Consider the following 18,248-nt stretch of genomic DNA (forward strand, 5'->3'; position numbering starts at 1 on the left):
TCAGTCTGTCTGTGTGTCTGTAATATGTGGGTTCTTATAATATTGATTTTTCTTCTTCCTAAAGACAGACTGAGAAGAAGCAAAATATGTGGTTAGAGGGACAACTGAAATGAACAGAACACGCAGGCACTATGGGGACAGATACAATGGAAACGCATGCATATTAAACGGGCATACTACTGTAAGTGTGTGTGTGTGTGCATGTCTGTGTGTGTGTGCGTGTCTGTGTGTGTGTGTCTGTGTGTGTGTGTGTGTGTGTGTGTGTGTGTGTGTGTGTGTGTGTGTGTGTGTGTGTGTGTGTGTGTGTGTGTGTGTGTGTGTGTGTGTGTGTGTGTGTGTGTGCGCACACCTGTGTTCTATATGCCGTCTGCCTCTGAGTCTTATCACAAAGGCTCAGAATAACATTACAGAGAGAACATGCCTATATCAATCCATTACAGCCCCATTGTAAACCAATCTCAGTATTATTATTGCACCTGTGTCTCAGCATGAAATGATCCAAAACTGTTATCACATCAACATTGATCTGACTCTGCCATCTAGTGGAAAACTGGAAAACACATTGTGAGAAAGGGCATGATGATACGACATGCTAAGACATGCTACTATAGTTTAGTGAGCTTGGGCTGCATGGCTAAGTAGTGCAACTGTGTGGACTTTAACTATTACTGCAGCTGCTACTATTCAGACTGCCTCAATGCTGAATGAGACAATAACTTACTTGTTCACAAGGGTCATGAAATGGAAGATAGGCCCTGCACAGATTATTACATCTATAATGAAACAGTAAAACCACATGGCAAATATACCACGGCCAAGGGTACAACGCAAAGCAGAGTATGTGCATGTGTGTGTGTGTGTGTGTGTGTGCATGCGTGTGTGTGCGTGTATGTGTGTGTGCGTGTATGTGTGTGTGCGCGTATGTGTGTGCGTGCATGTGTGTGCATGTATGTGTGTGTGCGTTTGTGTGTGCTAGGTAGAGTAAGAGAGTGTAGAGTTGTCCAACTGCCAGTTATAGGGATTGGCAGTTGAGGAAGGGCTCTAGAACAGGAACGATGTTTCATCATGTACCACATAACATCCACCAATCACAAAGCACCAGCACCAGGAACGGGAAGTATTACAGAGGACCTGACAGGAAGAGATGATAAACACACTCACACACACTGTTAAGTTCTGTGCTGTGGTGAATGTGCGTTCAAGGGCTGGTGTGTATTGTCTCCATTCTCTGGGAAAAGTATGCAAAGTTGTGTGTTGAGTGTGTCCCGCAGTATGTGCGTGTCTGCGGAGATAGGAGTTGGTGTTGTGTGTTGTTAATGGGGCTCTCATTGTGAGGATGAGTGACTCGTTGGAGAGGACCACCGACATCCCTCTGCCTGGGCCCTCAGAGAAAACCCCCAGAGATGGCTCTGACCCTGGGGAAGAGGGTGAAGGGGGTGATGGAAGTGGGATGCGTTGGGAAGATGGAGGCCTGTCTGTGGAGCTTCAGAGGGGGATGGAGACGCTTCGTGTGAGTGGAGAGCTGACCGACGTGACTCTGCGAGTTGAGGAACAGGACTTCCCCTGCCACAGAGCTGTGCTCGCCGCCGCCAGCCACTACTATAGGTACATACACACGCACTCTCTTCCATAGCTGTAGAATGACCTCAGATATTTATTTCACAACTTTGTCAAGCTATAATGCTTAGAGAACATTATGTGTGTGTCCAGGGCGATGTTCTGCAGTGGTCTGAGAGAGAGTCATGAGAAGCAGGTGGAGATTAAAGGGGTGGACAGTGAGACCATGAAGACTCTACTGGACTACACCTATACCAGCCGAGCCACCATCACACACACCAACGTCCAGAGAACACTGGAGGCCGCCAGCCTGTTCCAGGTGAGTCTACTAATGCTAGCGTAACGCTGTGTAAACTCTATATAAATACTGTAGAAACACTATTAAAAACTGGGTGGTTCGAGCCCTGAATGCTGATTGCATGACAGCTGTGGTATATCATACCACGGGTATGACAAAACATGTATTTTTACTGCACTAATTACGTAGGTAACCAGTTTATAATAGCAATAAGGCACCTCGGGGGTTTGTGGTATATGGGCAATGTTCCCCGGCTAAGGGCTGTATCCAGGTACTCCACATTGAGTCGAACTAAGAACAGCCCTTAGCTGTGGTATATTGGCCATATACCACACCCCCTCTGGCCTTATTGCTTCACTGAAACACCAGAGAAATGCAGCAGAAACAAACAATATTTCAGCCTTTTTCCTTCATCTTTGTCATTTTATCTCTCCTCCTCTTGTCTATCCTCTGTTTCTGTCAACTCATAACACAACCTTAGGGACTTTTAAATAGGTGAGTGTTGAATATGTAAATCCCAGTCTTCCTCCTTTTGGAAATAGTGCACACAGTCACAAACTTCATCATATTTCCTACTTATTTGTCATCAGACAGAAGATGACTCTGAATCAGGTGACAGTTGAGACAGGGAAGTGAAAGTCATTCTTGTTGTTTACTCTCAGGATCTGTTTTCCACTCAGGCCTGAATTAGGCTCACAGCTGGATGACAGGGTGTGTGGGTGTATGTGTGTGTGTGTGCGTGTATGCATGACAGTATGCATGAGAGTGTCGATTGAAGTCAGATAAAAGTGAATTAGATTAAGTTCGATAAAAATATTGTCTGTCATCTTGATTTCATCTCTTGCCTTTCTGTCTGTTTCCCCTCTCTGTCTGTCTCCCCTCTCTGTCTGTCTCCCCTCTCTCTCTCCATCTTCTCTCTCCAGTTTCCTCGTGTAGTGGAGGCCTGTGCAGGGTTCCTGGCTGACTCTCTCCAGCCAGAGAGCTGTGTAGGTGTACTGCGTCTGGCTGAGGCCCACTCATTGCCTGCCCTGAGAGACAGGGTCCAGGACTACCTGGTTTCAGAGTTCTCCAGAGTGGTTCAGCATGAGGAGTACCTGGAGCTGCCAGCGGGGGCGTTGCAGAACGCTCTGAAGAGAGATGACCTGGGAGTGACACGGGAGGAGAGTGTGTTTGAGGTGTAGTATACATTTCATTACCTTAAAAAAGCCATCACTTTCTTGCCTTTCACAAGATTTTTCATTTACTTTATGAGGAATGCAAAAATCCATCTATCCATCCAATATTTACTCTACTATAGGCTCTGATGCGCTGGGTGCGAGCAAAGGAGGAGGAGAGATGCCTCCTACTAGCTGGTCTTCTGTCATACGTGCGTCTGCCACTGCTGGAGCCGGCTTACTTCCTGGAAACGGTGGAGGCCGATCAGCTGATTCGCCGCTGTGACGAGGCCTTCACCCTACTGCAGGAGGCCCGCACCTACCACCTGTCAGGCAACGAGGTGTGTGTGATCATACTGGTATCCTCTTTGTGTTTATAAATGTTAGTTTTGGGTTGGTGTGTATGTGATTTTTGATGCGTCTCTGTCCGTGTGTGTCTGAGTGTGTGTGTAGGTGGTCACGGAGCGTACTAAGCCTCGTTTACAGCACTACCTATCTGAGGTGTTCATGATCATCGGTGGCTGCACCAAAGAGGAGCGCTTCGTTGCCACTGTGACCTGCCTTGACCCTCTGCGCCGCAGCCGGCTGGAAGTCGCCAAGCTGCCAATCACAGAGATGGAGGAGGAGTCCCACAACCGGAAGTGGGTGGAGTTTGCTTGTGTCACCTTCCGGAATGAGGTGTTCATATCCGGTGAGTGATGCAGCTAGTTTTGTTAAATTCACATCTGAGCATTTATCCCTGAGAGCATCTTTACTAAGATGGAGCGACGATATTGCTGGAGGCCATTGTGTGGGATGTTTGCACAATCATCTGTGGTTTCCTGTGTGAGAGTGCTGTATTTACTGGCTTTCCGTTCATGGGAGGGGTTAGTACCATAGAGAATGATAGAGGACTCTTCTTTGTATCTGTCCCATTATGGCATCTTTGACCGCATAGGAAGCGCCATGGAGGCCATCTCCATTTTGAAGTCGTCAATTTTCTTCTTCTACTATTTCTATGAGTTGGTAAACGAACTGTAAGGGTGCATACTGTCACCAGGAGTGTGTTGTTTGAACAGGATTAAATCCAAGTTTGGTTATTTACTGACACCAGCAGTTATGGAATGTTCTCTCACAAATATAATTAATTGGCTGATCCCTCCTGATGACCTGAATGGAAATGTTGACATCCTCAATGGTGCTGCCCATGCTTAAACTGTTTTTTGGGGATCTAGAGTCCTCTATCATTCTCTATGGTTAGCACTCAATGGCTTTGTTTCATTCCAAAAAGTTGACTACCCCAATCTTGCATCCTATCTTCCCTCACGTTCTCCTCCTTGTGGATCTGAGGTAAAGGGGTAAATGTAAGCAATAGCTCCACTTAGTTTCTGATTCTTTACTTATTATATCCATCCAGTCCTATCAGATCTATGAAGGAGACAGAGCAAGCACAATACGGGGTGCTAACTTTTTGGAATAAATCCAGAACAGCTGTGGTATTCCTCATTCACACACCATTGGGATTGTACACAGCCCCATATCCAGAGACAATGCATGAATCATTCTAGAATACCAAGGTGCCTTCTTTCCTAAGGCAAGTGCCGCTCTATTTTGTTCCCTCTACTAAGTGAAATGTCACAGACACCGAGGTTAAGTCCTAACATTAGGGCCGTGCACAAACCTTTCACGCGGCAGGTGCTTAAACTGAAAAAAAAGGGCATGTGTGTGGATATTTTAGTATATAGTGGTTAGCTAGAGTCTAGACTACCTGTGTTGTTGGTGCCGACTGAGGAAGGGATGGAGTTGGGTCGGAGCGAGGGTCATTGATGCAGCCGCTCCTCTCTGTCTTTCTGCCTCTCTCTGGGGCGTGTATCAACCAAACAGACTGAATATTGACGATGAAGTAAATCAAGTGTTATCAAGTGTTAATCAAATGTTATGCTGCTGTGGCAGTACTGTTGATATTTAAACTATAGCTAGCTACACACACTCTACCGGAGATCAAATCTCAAGCCATGCATGTTTGTATACCGGGCAGGCACAATCTTAGTACAGGGCAGACTGGGGAAAATGTGCAACCTCTGTACTGGCCAGACCAACAGGCTCAATCAACGGACGAGGTAGGGGTGGGGGTTGGCAAACTTGACAGCGTCACGGCGACTTGCGGGCAATGGGTTTAGAACAACAATGACAAAACAATGATCCCACTTCCCAAAAGGGGACTTGAAGAGTGAGATGGCAAAGGTTAATGTGACTGCCTAACGTGACCTTTTCCTGCCAAGTTCCCCTCCCTTACTTCAACAAACCATGGTTGTTCTTATAGGTCAACTGCTGTTTCTTTTTCACTCTCACTATCATCTTGTTGCTGCAGGAGGAAAAGAGACACAGCACGAGGCGTGGAAGTACAACGGTGCCCTGGACAGGTGGATCCCCATTGAGCCCCTAGTGACTGGACGCTGGAGACACAAGATGGCGGTTCACGGGGGGAAGGTGTATGCCCTGGGGGGGTTCGATGGGACTCAGAGACTCACCAGCGTGGAAGCCTACGACACATTTCACAACCGCTGGACACCGGTCAGTCAGTCTGTCTGTATGTATTATATGGTGTGATCACTCCAGTCAGTCTGCATTGGAGCGACTGTCTGATGAGACATGTTGTTACACAAGATATCTGACAAATAGAGTTTCATAAGACATACACATAAACTGCTCTGATTCATGTTCCAGGCCCCGCCCCTCCTGTTGGGCGTCAGCTCATTCGCTGCAGCAAGCTTCAATAAGTGGATCTTTGCGATTGGGGGAGGGCCCAACGGGAAGCTGGCCACTGATAAGCTGCAGTGCTGGGAGCCAGGGACTGAGAGCTGGGGCCTGCGGTCGCCCATGCCCATCGAGGCTAAATGTACTAATGCTGTCACCTTCAGGGAACGCATCTATGTAGTTGGTCAGTGGATTAAATCTGTTCTACTCTCAGTTCACCTGTGCAATCATATTGAGTGTGTTTGTGTGTGTGTCCATTTGTGTGTCAGTGTGTGTGTATCTGTTGTAACAATCCTCCCCTCTCCCCAGGCGGTGCCATGCATGCTCTGTACTGCTACTCCCCCCAGTCAGACAGCTGGTCTATGGTGACCCGGCTGGGCGAGAGGGCGAGCTGCGCCATCGCAGCCTGTAACAACAAACTATTCATCACTGGTGGCCGTGACGACAAGAACCAGGTCATCTCCACGGTGATGTGCTGGGACCCAGTCACAACCACAATGACAGAGGAATGTGTGTTACCGCTTGGTGTCTCTCACCACGGAAGCGTCACACTCCACAAGTCCTACACGCACATACACAGGATAGCACCTGCAACCGTGTCGGTGTGACAGAGAGCTGGGACTATGTGTGTGAGAATGAATGTGTGGAGAAAAACATAGGTGGATGAGGAGCATGGACTGTGTGTGGGTGTCAGCTTTTTGACTTATTGTAAGTTGTCTGTGAAATAACTAAATGTAATGCTGAGTGTAGTCTCATAACATTTTTAAAAGTGTAATGTCACATTCAAACCGGTACCACTAAATACATCTAAAAATGAAATTTGCATGAGTTGACTTTCTATCTGTATTATGGGAGTGTTCTGTCAGAACACAGAGGCATCTATTCATGTGCTGAATTCACACCCAACCCACGGTTTTCACACCCACATGACCCAGTTATAACCTCTCTGTCTTTCACAGCAGATGTACAGTTTTGTGGTTATTATGGTTTCATAACTACCTTGAATCTATGCATTCTTTCTCTTCTCTCACTAACACTTCTCTTTTTCTACTAGCACTGACTTTACTGATATTACTTAATTGAGGAGAAATGTGACAGTAATATGTGGTTTTCTCACCTAGCTATCTTAAAATGAATGTAGGGATCATAAAATGTATTTACCTCATGTGACATTAGACTTGAATTTTCATGCCAATTTTTGTGCCCGGGTTACCTGGGAGAAAATGAATTATTCTTGGGATGGAACATTTGTAAAATCCAAGGAAAATATTCAACCCTAATATGAACCATGAGGGGCAGGCATAAGTGACACTGGACTAGCACAGACACCACAGTCTTTAAGGTGTCTATAGCAAGGTTTCCATCCAATTGGCAACAGATTTGTATGCAAATATTCTCACATTTTCATATAAACAAAATATGAGCATATCAGGGTTTCCTTTAAGAACATTTGGCACCGAACAATGTGACAACGAAGATTTTAATTTACCAGACATTTGAGAAATGTACTGGACATCCATATTCAGATCCGACTTGGCGCAGGCAGCACCATCTATAAATTGGCCAAATGAGCCACATTTAGAAGCTAAATGTCCTTACATTTTTTTTACCAAAACACTGTTTCTTGTGTTTAGATGTGTAGCATATGCAAAGCTTTACAGACTATGTTTGTTATTGTTTTTTATAATACTTTCCGAAATAAATGATTGTCTACCTCAGGTTCCGCTGTTGAGATTTGAACACTAAATGCTTCAGTGCATTGCATGAATATACTGCAGACCTATAGACTTAGGTGACCACTGTATGATATTAATATAAACGATATAGCCTATATAAAGGAATAGAAGCTTAGGACTATCCCCAGAGTGATAGAGAGATAGGAAGTGAAGTTTAGGCCTATATTTTTTTTACAGTTTTGGAAATGTTAGAGTGTTTTCTATCCTAAGCTGTCAATTATATACATATTCTAGCATCTTGTCCTGACAAAATATCCCGTTTACTACGGGAAAGTTATTTTTCCAAAAATGAAAATACTGCCCCCTAGTCACAAAAGGTTTTAAAGACATTGTATGATCCCAAGCCCAACAAATCCAAGCCCAAAACACTGTGTCTGTGTGACAGAGAGCTGGGACTATGTGTGTGAGAATGAATGTCCTTCCTGCAGCAAAGCAACCCCACAACATGATGCTGCCACCCCCGTGCTTCACGGTTTGGATGGTGTTCTTTGTTTTGCAAGCCTCCCCCTTTTTCCTCCAAACAACAATGATTTTATGGCCAAATAGTTATATTTTTGTTGCATCAGACCAGAGGACATTTCTCCAAAGTATGATCTTTGTCCCGTGGGGCAGTTGCAAACCGTAGTCTGACTTTTTTTGGCAGTTTTGGAGCACCTGAGCGGCCTTTCAGGTTATGTCAATATAGGACTTGTTTTACTGTGGATATAGATACAGTCGGAAGTTTACATACACTTAGGTTGGAGTCATTAAAACTTGTTTTTCAACCACTCCACAAATTTCTTATCAAACTATAGTTTTGGCAAGTCGGTTAGGACATCTACTTTGTACATGACACAAGTCTTTTTTCCAACAATTTTTTTACAGACAGATTATTTCACTTATAATTCACTGTATCACAATTCCATTGGGTCAGAAGTTTACATACACTAAGTTGACTGTGCCTTTAAACAGCTTGGAACATTCCAGAAAAGTGTCTGATGGGCCAATTGACATAATTTGAGTCAGTTGGAGGTGTACCTGTGGATGTATTTCAAGGCCTACCTTCAAACTCAGTGCCTCTTTGCTTGAAAACATGGGAAAATCAAAAGAAATCAGCCAAGACCTCAGAAAATAATTGTAGTCCTCCACAGGTCTGGTTCATCATTGGGAGCAATTTCCAAATGCCTGAAGGTACCACGTTTATCTGTACAAACAATAGTACGCAAGTATAAACACCATGGGACCACGCAGACATCATACCGCTCAGGAAGGAGACACGTTCTGTCTCCTAATGATGAACGTACTTTGTTGCAAAAAGTGCAAATCAATCCCAGAACAACAGCAAAGGACCTTGTGAAGATGCTGGAGGAAACAGGTACACATTTTGTTACATTACAATCTTATTCTAAAATGGATAAAATCATTTTTTGTAGCTCCGTCAGAGGGACCCGGCCACACTGAACAATCGGGGGAGAAGGGCCTTGGTCAGGGAGGTGACCAAGAACCCGATGGTCACTCTTGCAGATTAACACAATTCCTCTGTGGAGATGGGAGAACCTTCCAGAAAAACAACCATCTCTGCAGCACTCCACCAATCAGGCCATTATGGTAGAGTGGCCAGACGGAAGCGACTCCTCAGTAACTCCTCTGTTTGGAGTTTGCCAAAAGGCACCTAAAGGTCTCTCAGACCATGAGAAACAAGATTCTCTGTTCTGATGAAACCAAGATTGAACTCTTTGGCCTGAATGCCAAGCGCCACGTCTGGAGGAAAGCTGGCACCATCTCTACAGTGAAGCATGGTGGTGGCAGTATCATGCTGTGGAGATGTATTTCAGCGGCAGGGACTGGAAGACTAGTCAGGATCGAGGGTTCGATCATGACTAATCAAACCAAACTGTGCTGAAGCAATTTGATGAATTGAAAGAGACATCTGTTACAAAACACAACAAAAGTTTAATGACATTCTATACTGGTTGGTGTTGAAAACGCAAACCATGATATTGAAGTGCTCAAAGTCGGTATGTTTTGTTTATTGGTTGTGTGATGCATTAACACAGGAACCTGTTGGTGGAACATTTGTTGCATATATTTGATATAATTATAAATATGACATCAAAATGTTGAAAATCTGATTTCCCCCTAACTGATCATTGTCTGCAGCCGGCTCTGATCGTAGTGTAATGAGACAGGCAGAGAGCGTGAACCCTCAACCTTCTGGCCAATACCCCTGCGTGGCATCGACGGTCCCCCCAGTAAATTTAGATCTGTCCCTAACTGTACTGTAAGTCGCTCTGGATAAGAGTGTCTGCTTACTGACTAAAATGTGAAAGTGTCTCTCTCACACGGTCTCTCAGACACATGCACACACATAGTCATTTCTGCATCTGCACTGCTCACTCCCACTCTTGTCCAAAGATGAGTAGCAGTAGTGTAACTGCAGACCATGCAGTTTATTTGTCATGCAGCTGTGGTAAAGATCTCTATATACATTCAGGGGAATAAGTCTGTTGAGTGCAGTGAAGGGACAGGATGTGGTATGTGTCTGAGGCTGAACTATGGCCCCAGTTTACTGAACATTGAGTTAGAACAGAAAGACCCCAGGAACACAAACCACACACACAATAGTCAAAATCTTACAGACTTACAAATCTAGTATTCTATTACAGACAGCAAACACTAGATGACTTAACACTGAGTTTAATTTCTGAAGTATCAAGTACCATTAATCTTTAAAAACAAACACCTAAAGTACAGCTCACTGATTATGATGCTATAGATGTTTTAAAACATGCCATGATAGCTAGTTCTAATGCAATTCTAATAAGGTCAGGTTGGAGGAAGAAAAAGAAGAGGAAGAGGAAGCAAGAGATCTGACACATATGAGGTGAAGCACTGCTCTTTATTTGTAACTGCTGCAATTTTTATATTTTACTAGTCAAGTCAGTTAAGAACAAATTCTTATTTTCAATGACAGCCTAGGAACAATGGGTTAACTGCCTGTTCAGGGGCAGAACAACAGATTTGTACCTTGTCAGCTCGGGGGTTTGAACTTGCAATCTTCTGGTTACTTGACCAACACTCTAACCACTAGGCTACCCTGCCGCCCCAATCAAAGTTTGAACCATTGTGTGACTACAGGGGTTGTTATGGTTAACACACACACACACACACACACACACACACACACACACACACACACACACACACACACACACACACACACACACACACACACACACACACACACACACACACACACACACACACACACACACACACACACACACACACACACACACACACACACCTAACTCCTGTGGTTCCAGGGTCCTGTCCGCCTGGGAATTGGTATGGGTGGTGCATCATCTGGTTTAGGCTGTGGAGACCTGGGTCGAGGCACTGGTCTGGAGTTTTGGGTGGCCTGTGACGGAGTTCTGTTTTTCGGCCGGGTTCGGCTCTGGGACTTGTGTGGGTGTGGGTGATGGTGGTGGTGGAGGGATGCTTGACGCGTGGGCTGGGTGAGGGGTGCAAGTCTCATCTCCTCCTCTTCTACATGGGGAACATCAGGGATTAGGATTCATGGGTAAGGGAGTTAGATGTTGCTAACTACATGTAATGTGAGTAGCCTTCTGTTTTATCATAGTACTTCTTTATCATAGTACTGTTTTATCATCATGTAGATAACTGCTGTGTTTTTATTCATGTGTTCAGTACCTTTTAAGCGACTCGCGCGCCGCCTGCGGCTCTGGCAGACACACACCAAGGTGATGACGATGAGGATGAGGAGCAGACCACCTCCACCAGCCAGAATCGCCACCATCAGCCATAGCTTCATCCCAAACAAGAGCACTGTAGAGGAAGAATCCTCTGCAGAAGAATCATCATCATCAGCATCATCATCATCATCATCATCGGCATTCATCGTCAGAAATGTTTATTTAATTTAGTCTCTCCTACACACCTGCACATTCAGGGTTAACATCGTCACTCTTCTCTTCACTGGCTTTGTTACTCACTGTACACACGTAGAGGTCTACAGATTTCAGCATTGCCTTGGTTATTGTCAGAGTTTTGTCAGTGGATCCTGTCAGTGTTTGTCTGTTACGGCTCCACACCACGTTAACATCCACAGAGTTGCCCACATCGCACCTCAGACTGACAGATGCATCCGTACAGGTGTGTGTCAGACGTGGCTTAGACACAGGCACTGAGAACACAAAACACACACTGTAACAAGGACATATTTTCCCTAACACTGGCTACGTGCGTATGTATGCTTTCTGTTTGTGTCGCCTACTTACAGAGCACACACAGGTGAGTTGTTTTTTCTAACACGAGTTTCCCCACGTTGTCGTAGATGCTGACCTGGTAAGACCCTGTATTATTCAGCTGTAGGTTAGTTAGTAACAGAGAACCATTCGGTGTGGTCTGGGGTTTTGGCTTAGTATTCTTCCTGGTGTCGTAAACTATCTTATGGTCATGGGTCCACCGTAAGTGAAATGACTGTCCAAGCAACTCCAGGCCATGGTCAATCACCTTGTTCCTCCCAACAGCAGCATACACAGTACACTCCTCGGCACCTAAACATACAGTGAAATATACATTTTAACATCAGATACAGCTGGTGATGACTTTTACACTGTCAGAAAAAAAAGATGCTTAGGAGAACCATACAGTTCTTCGGTTTGTTGTTCTATCTAGAACCCTCTATGTAGGATTCTTCAAAGAACCTTCTGTTTATGGTTCTACCTAGAACCATTTATCATCTAAAGGTTCTTTCTAGAACCGTCTATGAAGGGTTCTCCCGAGAACCATCTTATCTTTGGAGAGTTCTTTCTAGAACTGTCTATGAAGGGTTCTCCCGAGAACCCTTTTATCTTTGGAGAGTTCATCCTAGAACCCTCTATGAACCGGCCTTATTAACCTTTAAAATTACATTACATATATAAGGCCTTTCTATGCAGGCCTAACTATACCCTAATACAGGGGTGTTAGGAATCTCCTGGTTTACAGGCCACATCAGAACTGCAAATCACACTATGCTGGCTTGCAAAGTGATGTGTAATTCCTATTGGGAACCAGCCAGAGTTAGGATATCCAACAAGTGGAATTATTAATCACCCACAACCTGCATTCAGAATGACTGCCAGGGTAGGGAAGATTAAATTGAGACTCTCTCAATCATCTAAGCATGAACAACAATCTCAGTACCGGGTGCAATAAATCTAATTACTAACAGATTTGATTTGTTTTTATACATTATTTATCTTTGTGTTGCATAAAATGAATCAAACAATCAATACAAAAACACAGATATTACAGTAAAACAAACAATTCTGAAAGTCTCCCTGCAGTAGAGCATGCTGGGAAATATTATAATATGGTTCTATGTAGAACCCTTTGCTTACAAAGAACCCTTGTGGCCAAAATAGCTTTTTCCACCTGAGGAACATTGCCAAGGTGCTGCCATTTCTCTCTCAGGCTGATACAGAGAGACTCATCCATGCTTGTATTACAAGCAGGCTTGACTACTGTAATGCTCTCCTGTCTGGTCTACCCAATAAAGCCATTGGTCAACTGCAAAACATACAGAATGCTGCAGCATGGGTACTGACCAAGAACAGACAGAGAGCACACATTACATTGGTTTTATGGTCTCTGCAATGGCTGCCTGTGTGTTTTATAATTCATTTTAAGAGTATTTTATTGGTTTTTAAATCAATCCACGATTGTGCACCCCAAAACATGTCAGACATGCTCTAAAGTTATGTACCCAGTAGGTCCCTCAGGTCCTCTGGTACTGGCCTTTTAACTATCCCAAAGCCTACGACCAAGAGGCATGGAGAGGCAGCCTTTAGCTACTATGCCACCAGCCTCTGGATTAGACTACCAGAGAATCTGAGGAGGGCCGAAATCTTAAAACACATATTTTTAGATTTGCCTTTCCTTAGGGTGCTTTTGAGAAATGTAGTGTTTATTGTTATTATTTTGTTTTTTTATTTGTTGTGTAAGTAAATATTTCTGTTTTTATTGTCATTGTTAATTGTCATATTTTTTTTTCTTCCTGTAAAGCACATTGTGTTGCATTCCATGTCTAAAATGTGCTATATAAATAAAGCTTTATTTTATTTTATTTGACTTGACTTTCAAAAAGGATTCTTCTGATCAAAATGGTTCTTGGTAGAACCCTATCCCTCCACAAAGAATCCTTTTGGAACCCTTTTCTTTCTAAGAGTAGTGTCAGAAAATGAGTGAGCAGAGAAAGGGGAAGCTGCATTTGAATTACTAATGAGAAAATAATTTCAACTTATACACAGAAGATACTGTAAGTCTACATACTAAAGAAGAGGTTAGTTAGTACAACCCAGAATATATGATATGGCAAATTTAAGTTAAGAGGATTGAGAGGGGTGTCGGTAAGAATCATCTTTACGAAGCACCATCATTTCTATTGTCTATCTTGGTCAAGCATAGAAGCAGAGATCAACAACAAAAACTGTAGTTTTAATGGATATATCACAATGACATCAACTAAGTGAAATGGTTATTATTTCATATTATCTTTATCATTTGATGTGGTCCTGAGAAGTAGGCTAAACTGAAAACAGACAAATCAATTATTACACACTTCGGTTCTGGTTTTCTCTCCACTGGATCATGGATCACTAATTAAAAATAAGACCATATCCATGTCTTGTTTTCTTCTTACACTTTTTGAAAAGATTAAGAAGGCAAATGAATCATTTCTTTGATCTCTAGTTTTACCCAAGGCATCACCAAGCCAGGCTAATAGCCTTAAATCCAGGCCGTAAAGGGGGACTTAAACTTCACCATGAACACAACAATATAGATCCAAATGAAAATATAGTCTGATTCTAATTCTTAACTCACCTGCAAACCCCAGAGCGAGGAGGATGAGAGATATCAGCATCACCACTGACATTCTCAAGGAGTGATTGCACCTGCTCCAGACTGTGTCTGTGTGTCTGTGAGCACTCTGTTCATCATATTTCTGAGCGAGGGAACATCCTGTCTGTGTGTGTGTGCGCGCGCGCGTGTGTGTTAACCATAACAACCCCTGAAGTCACACAATGGTTCAAACTTTGATTGCAGCAGTTACAAATAAAGAGCAGTGCTTCACCACTTATGTGTATGTGTCAGACCTCTCGCTTCTGTGTTTCAGAAATCAGTCTAGAGATCGTGGTCTGGATCACTTGACTCATGAGTTCATTTGAGACCATGGATATGATGCAAAAATATGTTTTAGATTGTTCTGTTATTTAAACATGATCAATCATCACCATGCTGTTTTATTTCCTGTTTTGCCAAATAAATGCAAAGCCTGCCCTATACAGTGTGTCTCCGCCCTTCCAGGATTGTCATCCGTGGGCTTTCATCACCCTTCTGTAGCTAGTTTTGAAAGAAATGGCAGTCCAATGTTTTTTTTATAGTTATCATAAAGTTTTGAGCTTATTTTATTGGTAAGTAAGCTATACTTTTGACCTGTTATTGATTTGTAACAAAGTCAATTGTCCGTGACGTAGACATTGCTTGACACAGACATTGCACATTGCTTCATGAGCTGGCGCCTCTGCTTAGGCTGGTTCAGTTTATTATTAGTCCTTCAGTAATAACATGTCACATTTCTAGATACACTGTAAAAATAGAAAGACTCAGAACACCATGATTGGGTAAGAAAACCATGGAAGGTAGTGCACCTCACCTGAGATCTGGTGTTTGGAGGGTGTTTAAATGTAAACCCAATGTAAGCGTTATGATACACTGAAAGTGTTTTAAAACAGAATAGAAGTACTCTGGGGATTCAGTGCATGTAAGAGGCAGCATCACAACACAAAAAATGGTTTATCTAATACGAATGGTTAAGACATACACTGCCGGTCCAAAGTCTTTGAACACCTGCTCATTCAAGGGTTAATCTTTATTTTTAAAATATTCTACGTTGTAAAATAATAGGGAAAAAATATGAAATAACACATGGAATCATGTAGTAACCAAAAAAGTGTTTGTTACGGCCGTCAAAAGAAGTGGACCAAAGTGCAGCGTAGTGAGCGTACATTTTCCTTTATTATGGAATGACGCCAACAAAACAAGAAAACCAACCGTGAAGCTTAGGAGGGCTAAGTGCCACTAACAAAGATAACTACCCACACTAAAGGAGGGCAAAAGGGCTACCAAAGTATGATTCCCAATCAGAGACAACGATAGACAGCTGTCGCTGATTGAGAACCATATTAGGCCAAAACATAGAAATAAAGAAACATAGAAAACAAAACATAGAATGCCCACCCCACATCACACCCTGACCTAACCAAATAGAGAAATAAAACAGCTCTCTAAGGTTAGGGAGTGACAGTGTTATACAAATAAACTAATATTTTTGATAAGAGAATTATGTTCTCCAGGTACATCACCCAATTTAATTATATTACTCTCAGTCTGCAAACCAGAATTTGTAAGATCCTGGTCGAATGAAACAGGCGGAGGCCCAGCTAAATAGGAGCAAATGTCTAGGAGCAACAATGGCTCAGTCATGAAGTGGTAGGCCGCACAAGCTCACAGAACGAGACCACCGAGTGCTGAAGCGTGTAGCACTTAAAAATCGTGGCTGAATGGAAGCAAGTCCCGCATGTTCCAACATCTATTGGAAAGCTTTCCCTGAAGAGCGGAGGCTTTTATAGCAGCAAGGTGGGGACCAACTCCATACTAATGCCCATGAATTTAGAATGAGACGTTCGATGAGCAGGTGTCCACATACTTTTGATCATGTCCAGAGCCCATAGCAAATTGAAGCCTCTGCCTGTGTTCACCTGCTCAATTACCAGTTAATATGCTTAATCTATTTTTTCCATGAGCTTCCAGATGCAATAACCTAGAGTAGGCTGTATGGATCTTTATGTTCGAACATGTTCTATTAAGATTCATTCAGACCACCGGGAATAATTCTCTTGGGAAGAGAAAACGTTCACTTTCAACAAGTGGATCAGGCTACTGTTTGGAGGCAATGGCTGCTCAGTATTTCTTTACAATCCTAATCGGGAGTCTTTTTTTTGGTAAGTGTGCTAGTGATGTGAGGGTTGACTCATAACCCCCAGTCCACATGGTTATATCTGCGGGCGGCGGGTTTAAGTGTCATGAAATCTTGTGTGGAGGATGGACAAATGAGTGGTGGGCAGATTGAATAAAGATAAAACAATACCTTAAAAAATCCATAAATGTGTAATTGACATCTATAGACAACATTGAGGTTTTTCTTTCATTATTTTGGGCTATCTGGGATTAGTGTGTAAGCCAACGTTTTCGTGCTTAACTGTACACGCGCCAAATAGTCTGTCCAATAGTCAAATCCTTTCGGGAACAGGTAGAAAAAGTTAATGTTTATCCACGATACATCCAAAGGGCAATGTTGCTTTAATTCAATGTGAGAAAAGCTGCAAAATTGAGAGTTGAAAATAAAGAGAAGGGAGGGACAGAAATGTAATGTTTGGGAAAGATTTGGTCAAGTGGTAAGTGAGGATGATAGCAGTGTCGGCTATGTTATGTGTGATGATTGTGAGGCCCTATACAAGTTCGACAGTCACAAAACAGGGACTTCAAATATGCATATGACACGTCAATGGAATTGTAGAATACAGTAGGCTATGTATCAATCAGCTGGATTAAATGTCAACTGAAATCTAGACACTGACTGTAGGTCTATAATCTCTGACATAACCATAGCCTAATATTAACTCCTGCAGAATTAAGCATTTATTGCAGTAAAATGATACACCAAATGTAGCCGACATCTTTTCTCGGGAACAGGAGTAGAGAAATATGACTTGTTTATTTCAGCATCTTAAAATAATGTGAATGCGCAGTTAGATACTGTCTGTAGAGGTGCTATCTTCATCAGCATCATAAAAGCTGATATTATTTCAACCACATTAACTAGCCTATGCATTCAAGCCCGAAATGAAATCTTATCAGAAACATGGTAGATCGTTTTCACAGCATTCTATTTCCTTTCAACCAGTCAAACTAATGTAATTTGGACATTTTGTACAGAAGATATTTCCTGTTATTTGTTGTTTTGTAATTGTATTTTATTCCTTGTCCCTAAATGTCTCTGCGCCATGACAAGAAGCAGAAATGACAGAGAGAACTTTACCTTACCGATCTATCGATTTATGACATTGTTCTGGTGAGCAAGGGCTAATTTAGTCTTCTAGGGCAACTTAAAAAGACAGAAGAGAAGCTGTATCTAATTATAGACAAGCTGACGAATAAATAGCCTACCAAAATGTCAGAAATTATAATAGATACACAATCAAGAAAATCCTGCACCCTCTGTCAAAAAGAAATGTTCTGCCTTCTATGACAAACGTACAGTAAATTTTCTATATTGGGTGCAGGCCTCAGATGTTCAATTAATCACATATAGTCAGGTGCTTGTGGATGAGTTATTAGCAATTGCGGGCAGCTGCGTGTGAACAAAAAGAAGAACAATGGATCATTAAAGTGTGCATTTTATTCATATCCCTTAGGCCTTATTAATTGGTAGTAGTAACACATTGTGTCATTTTGGGCTCCCGGGTGGCACAGCGGTCTAAGGCACGGCTTCTCAGTGCAAGAGGTGTCACTGCAGTACCTAGTTTGAATCCAGGCTGCATCCCATCCGGCTGTGATTGGGTGTCACATAGGGTGGCGCACAATGCGGCCGGGGTAGGTTGTAAATAAGAATTTGTTCTTAACTGACTTGCCTAGCTAAATACATTTAAAAATAAATTC

The 18,248-nt window shown here is 42.8% G+C and overlaps 2 protein-coding genes across 2 annotated transcripts; one reads left to right on the top strand and one right to left on the bottom strand.

Moving 5' to 3' along the window:
• The first annotated feature begins 1,141 nt into the window (after positions 1 to 1,141).
• klhl6 (kelch-like family member 6) lies at positions 1,142 to 7,463 on the top strand. The gene is made up of 8 exons (XM_064976470.1): positions 1,142 to 1,605; positions 1,711 to 1,876; positions 2,779 to 3,030; positions 3,153 to 3,350; positions 3,463 to 3,700; positions 5,360 to 5,562; positions 5,716 to 5,929; positions 6,055 to 7,463. The coding sequence occupies exons 1-8, from the start codon at positions 1,337 to 1,339 to the stop codon at positions 6,351 to 6,353; spliced, it is 1,839 nt and encodes a 612-aa protein (XP_064832542.1). The 5' UTR covers positions 1,142 to 1,336; the 3' UTR covers positions 6,354 to 7,463.
• A 3,258-nt stretch (positions 7,464 to 10,721) lies between these two features.
• On the bottom strand, positions 10,722 to 14,441 carry LOC135546961 (T-cell surface antigen CD2-like). Its single transcript, XM_064975523.1, has 5 exons — positions 14,352 to 14,441; positions 11,762 to 12,040; positions 11,422 to 11,667; positions 11,175 to 11,327; positions 10,722 to 11,009 (listed from the first exon to the last, which is right to left on the bottom strand). Exons 1-5 carry the CDS (start codon positions 14,401 to 14,403, stop codon positions 10,768 to 10,770), a joined length of 972 nt encoding a protein of 323 aa, XP_064831595.1. The 5' UTR covers positions 14,404 to 14,441; the 3' UTR covers positions 10,722 to 10,767.
• Between the last annotated feature and the right edge of the window lie 3,807 nt (positions 14,442 to 18,248).

This window comes from Oncorhynchus masou, chromosome 10 (assembly GCF_036934945.1).
Source record: "Oncorhynchus masou masou isolate Uvic2021 chromosome 10, UVic_Omas_1.1, whole genome shotgun sequence".
Taxonomy (NCBI): domain Eukaryota; kingdom Metazoa; phylum Chordata; class Actinopteri; order Salmoniformes; family Salmonidae; genus Oncorhynchus; species Oncorhynchus masou.

What these genes read in the sequence shown, in the direction of transcription:
- klhl6 (XM_064976470.1), top strand. Translation starts at nt 1,337, where the DNA reads ATGAGTGACTCGTTGGAGAGGACCACCGACATCCCTCTGCCTGGGCCC. An exon ending in TTCACAACCGCTGGACACCG is followed by an intron (nt 5,563 to 5,715) that starts GTCAGTCAGTCT and finishes TTCATGTTCCAG; the next exon opens with GCCCCGCCCCTCCTGTTGGG. An exon ending in GGAACGCATCTATGTAGTTG is followed by an intron (nt 5,930 to 6,054) that starts GTCAGTGGATTA and finishes CCCTCTCCCCAG; the next exon opens with GCGGTGCCATGCATGCTCTG.
- LOC135546961 (XM_064975523.1), bottom strand. Translation starts at nt 14,403, where the DNA reads ATGTCAGTGGTGATGCTGATATCTCTCATCCTCCTCGCTCTGGGGTTT. An exon ending in CCTCGCTCTGGGGTTTGCAG is followed by an intron (nt 12,041 to 14,351) that starts GTGAGTTAAGAA and finishes CTGTATGTTTAG; the next exon opens with GTGCCGAGGAGTGTACTGTG. An exon ending in AACTCACCTGTGTGTGCTCT is followed by an intron (nt 11,668 to 11,761) that starts GTAAGTAGGCGA and finishes TTGTGTTCTCAG; the next exon opens with TGCCTGTGTCTAAGCCACGT.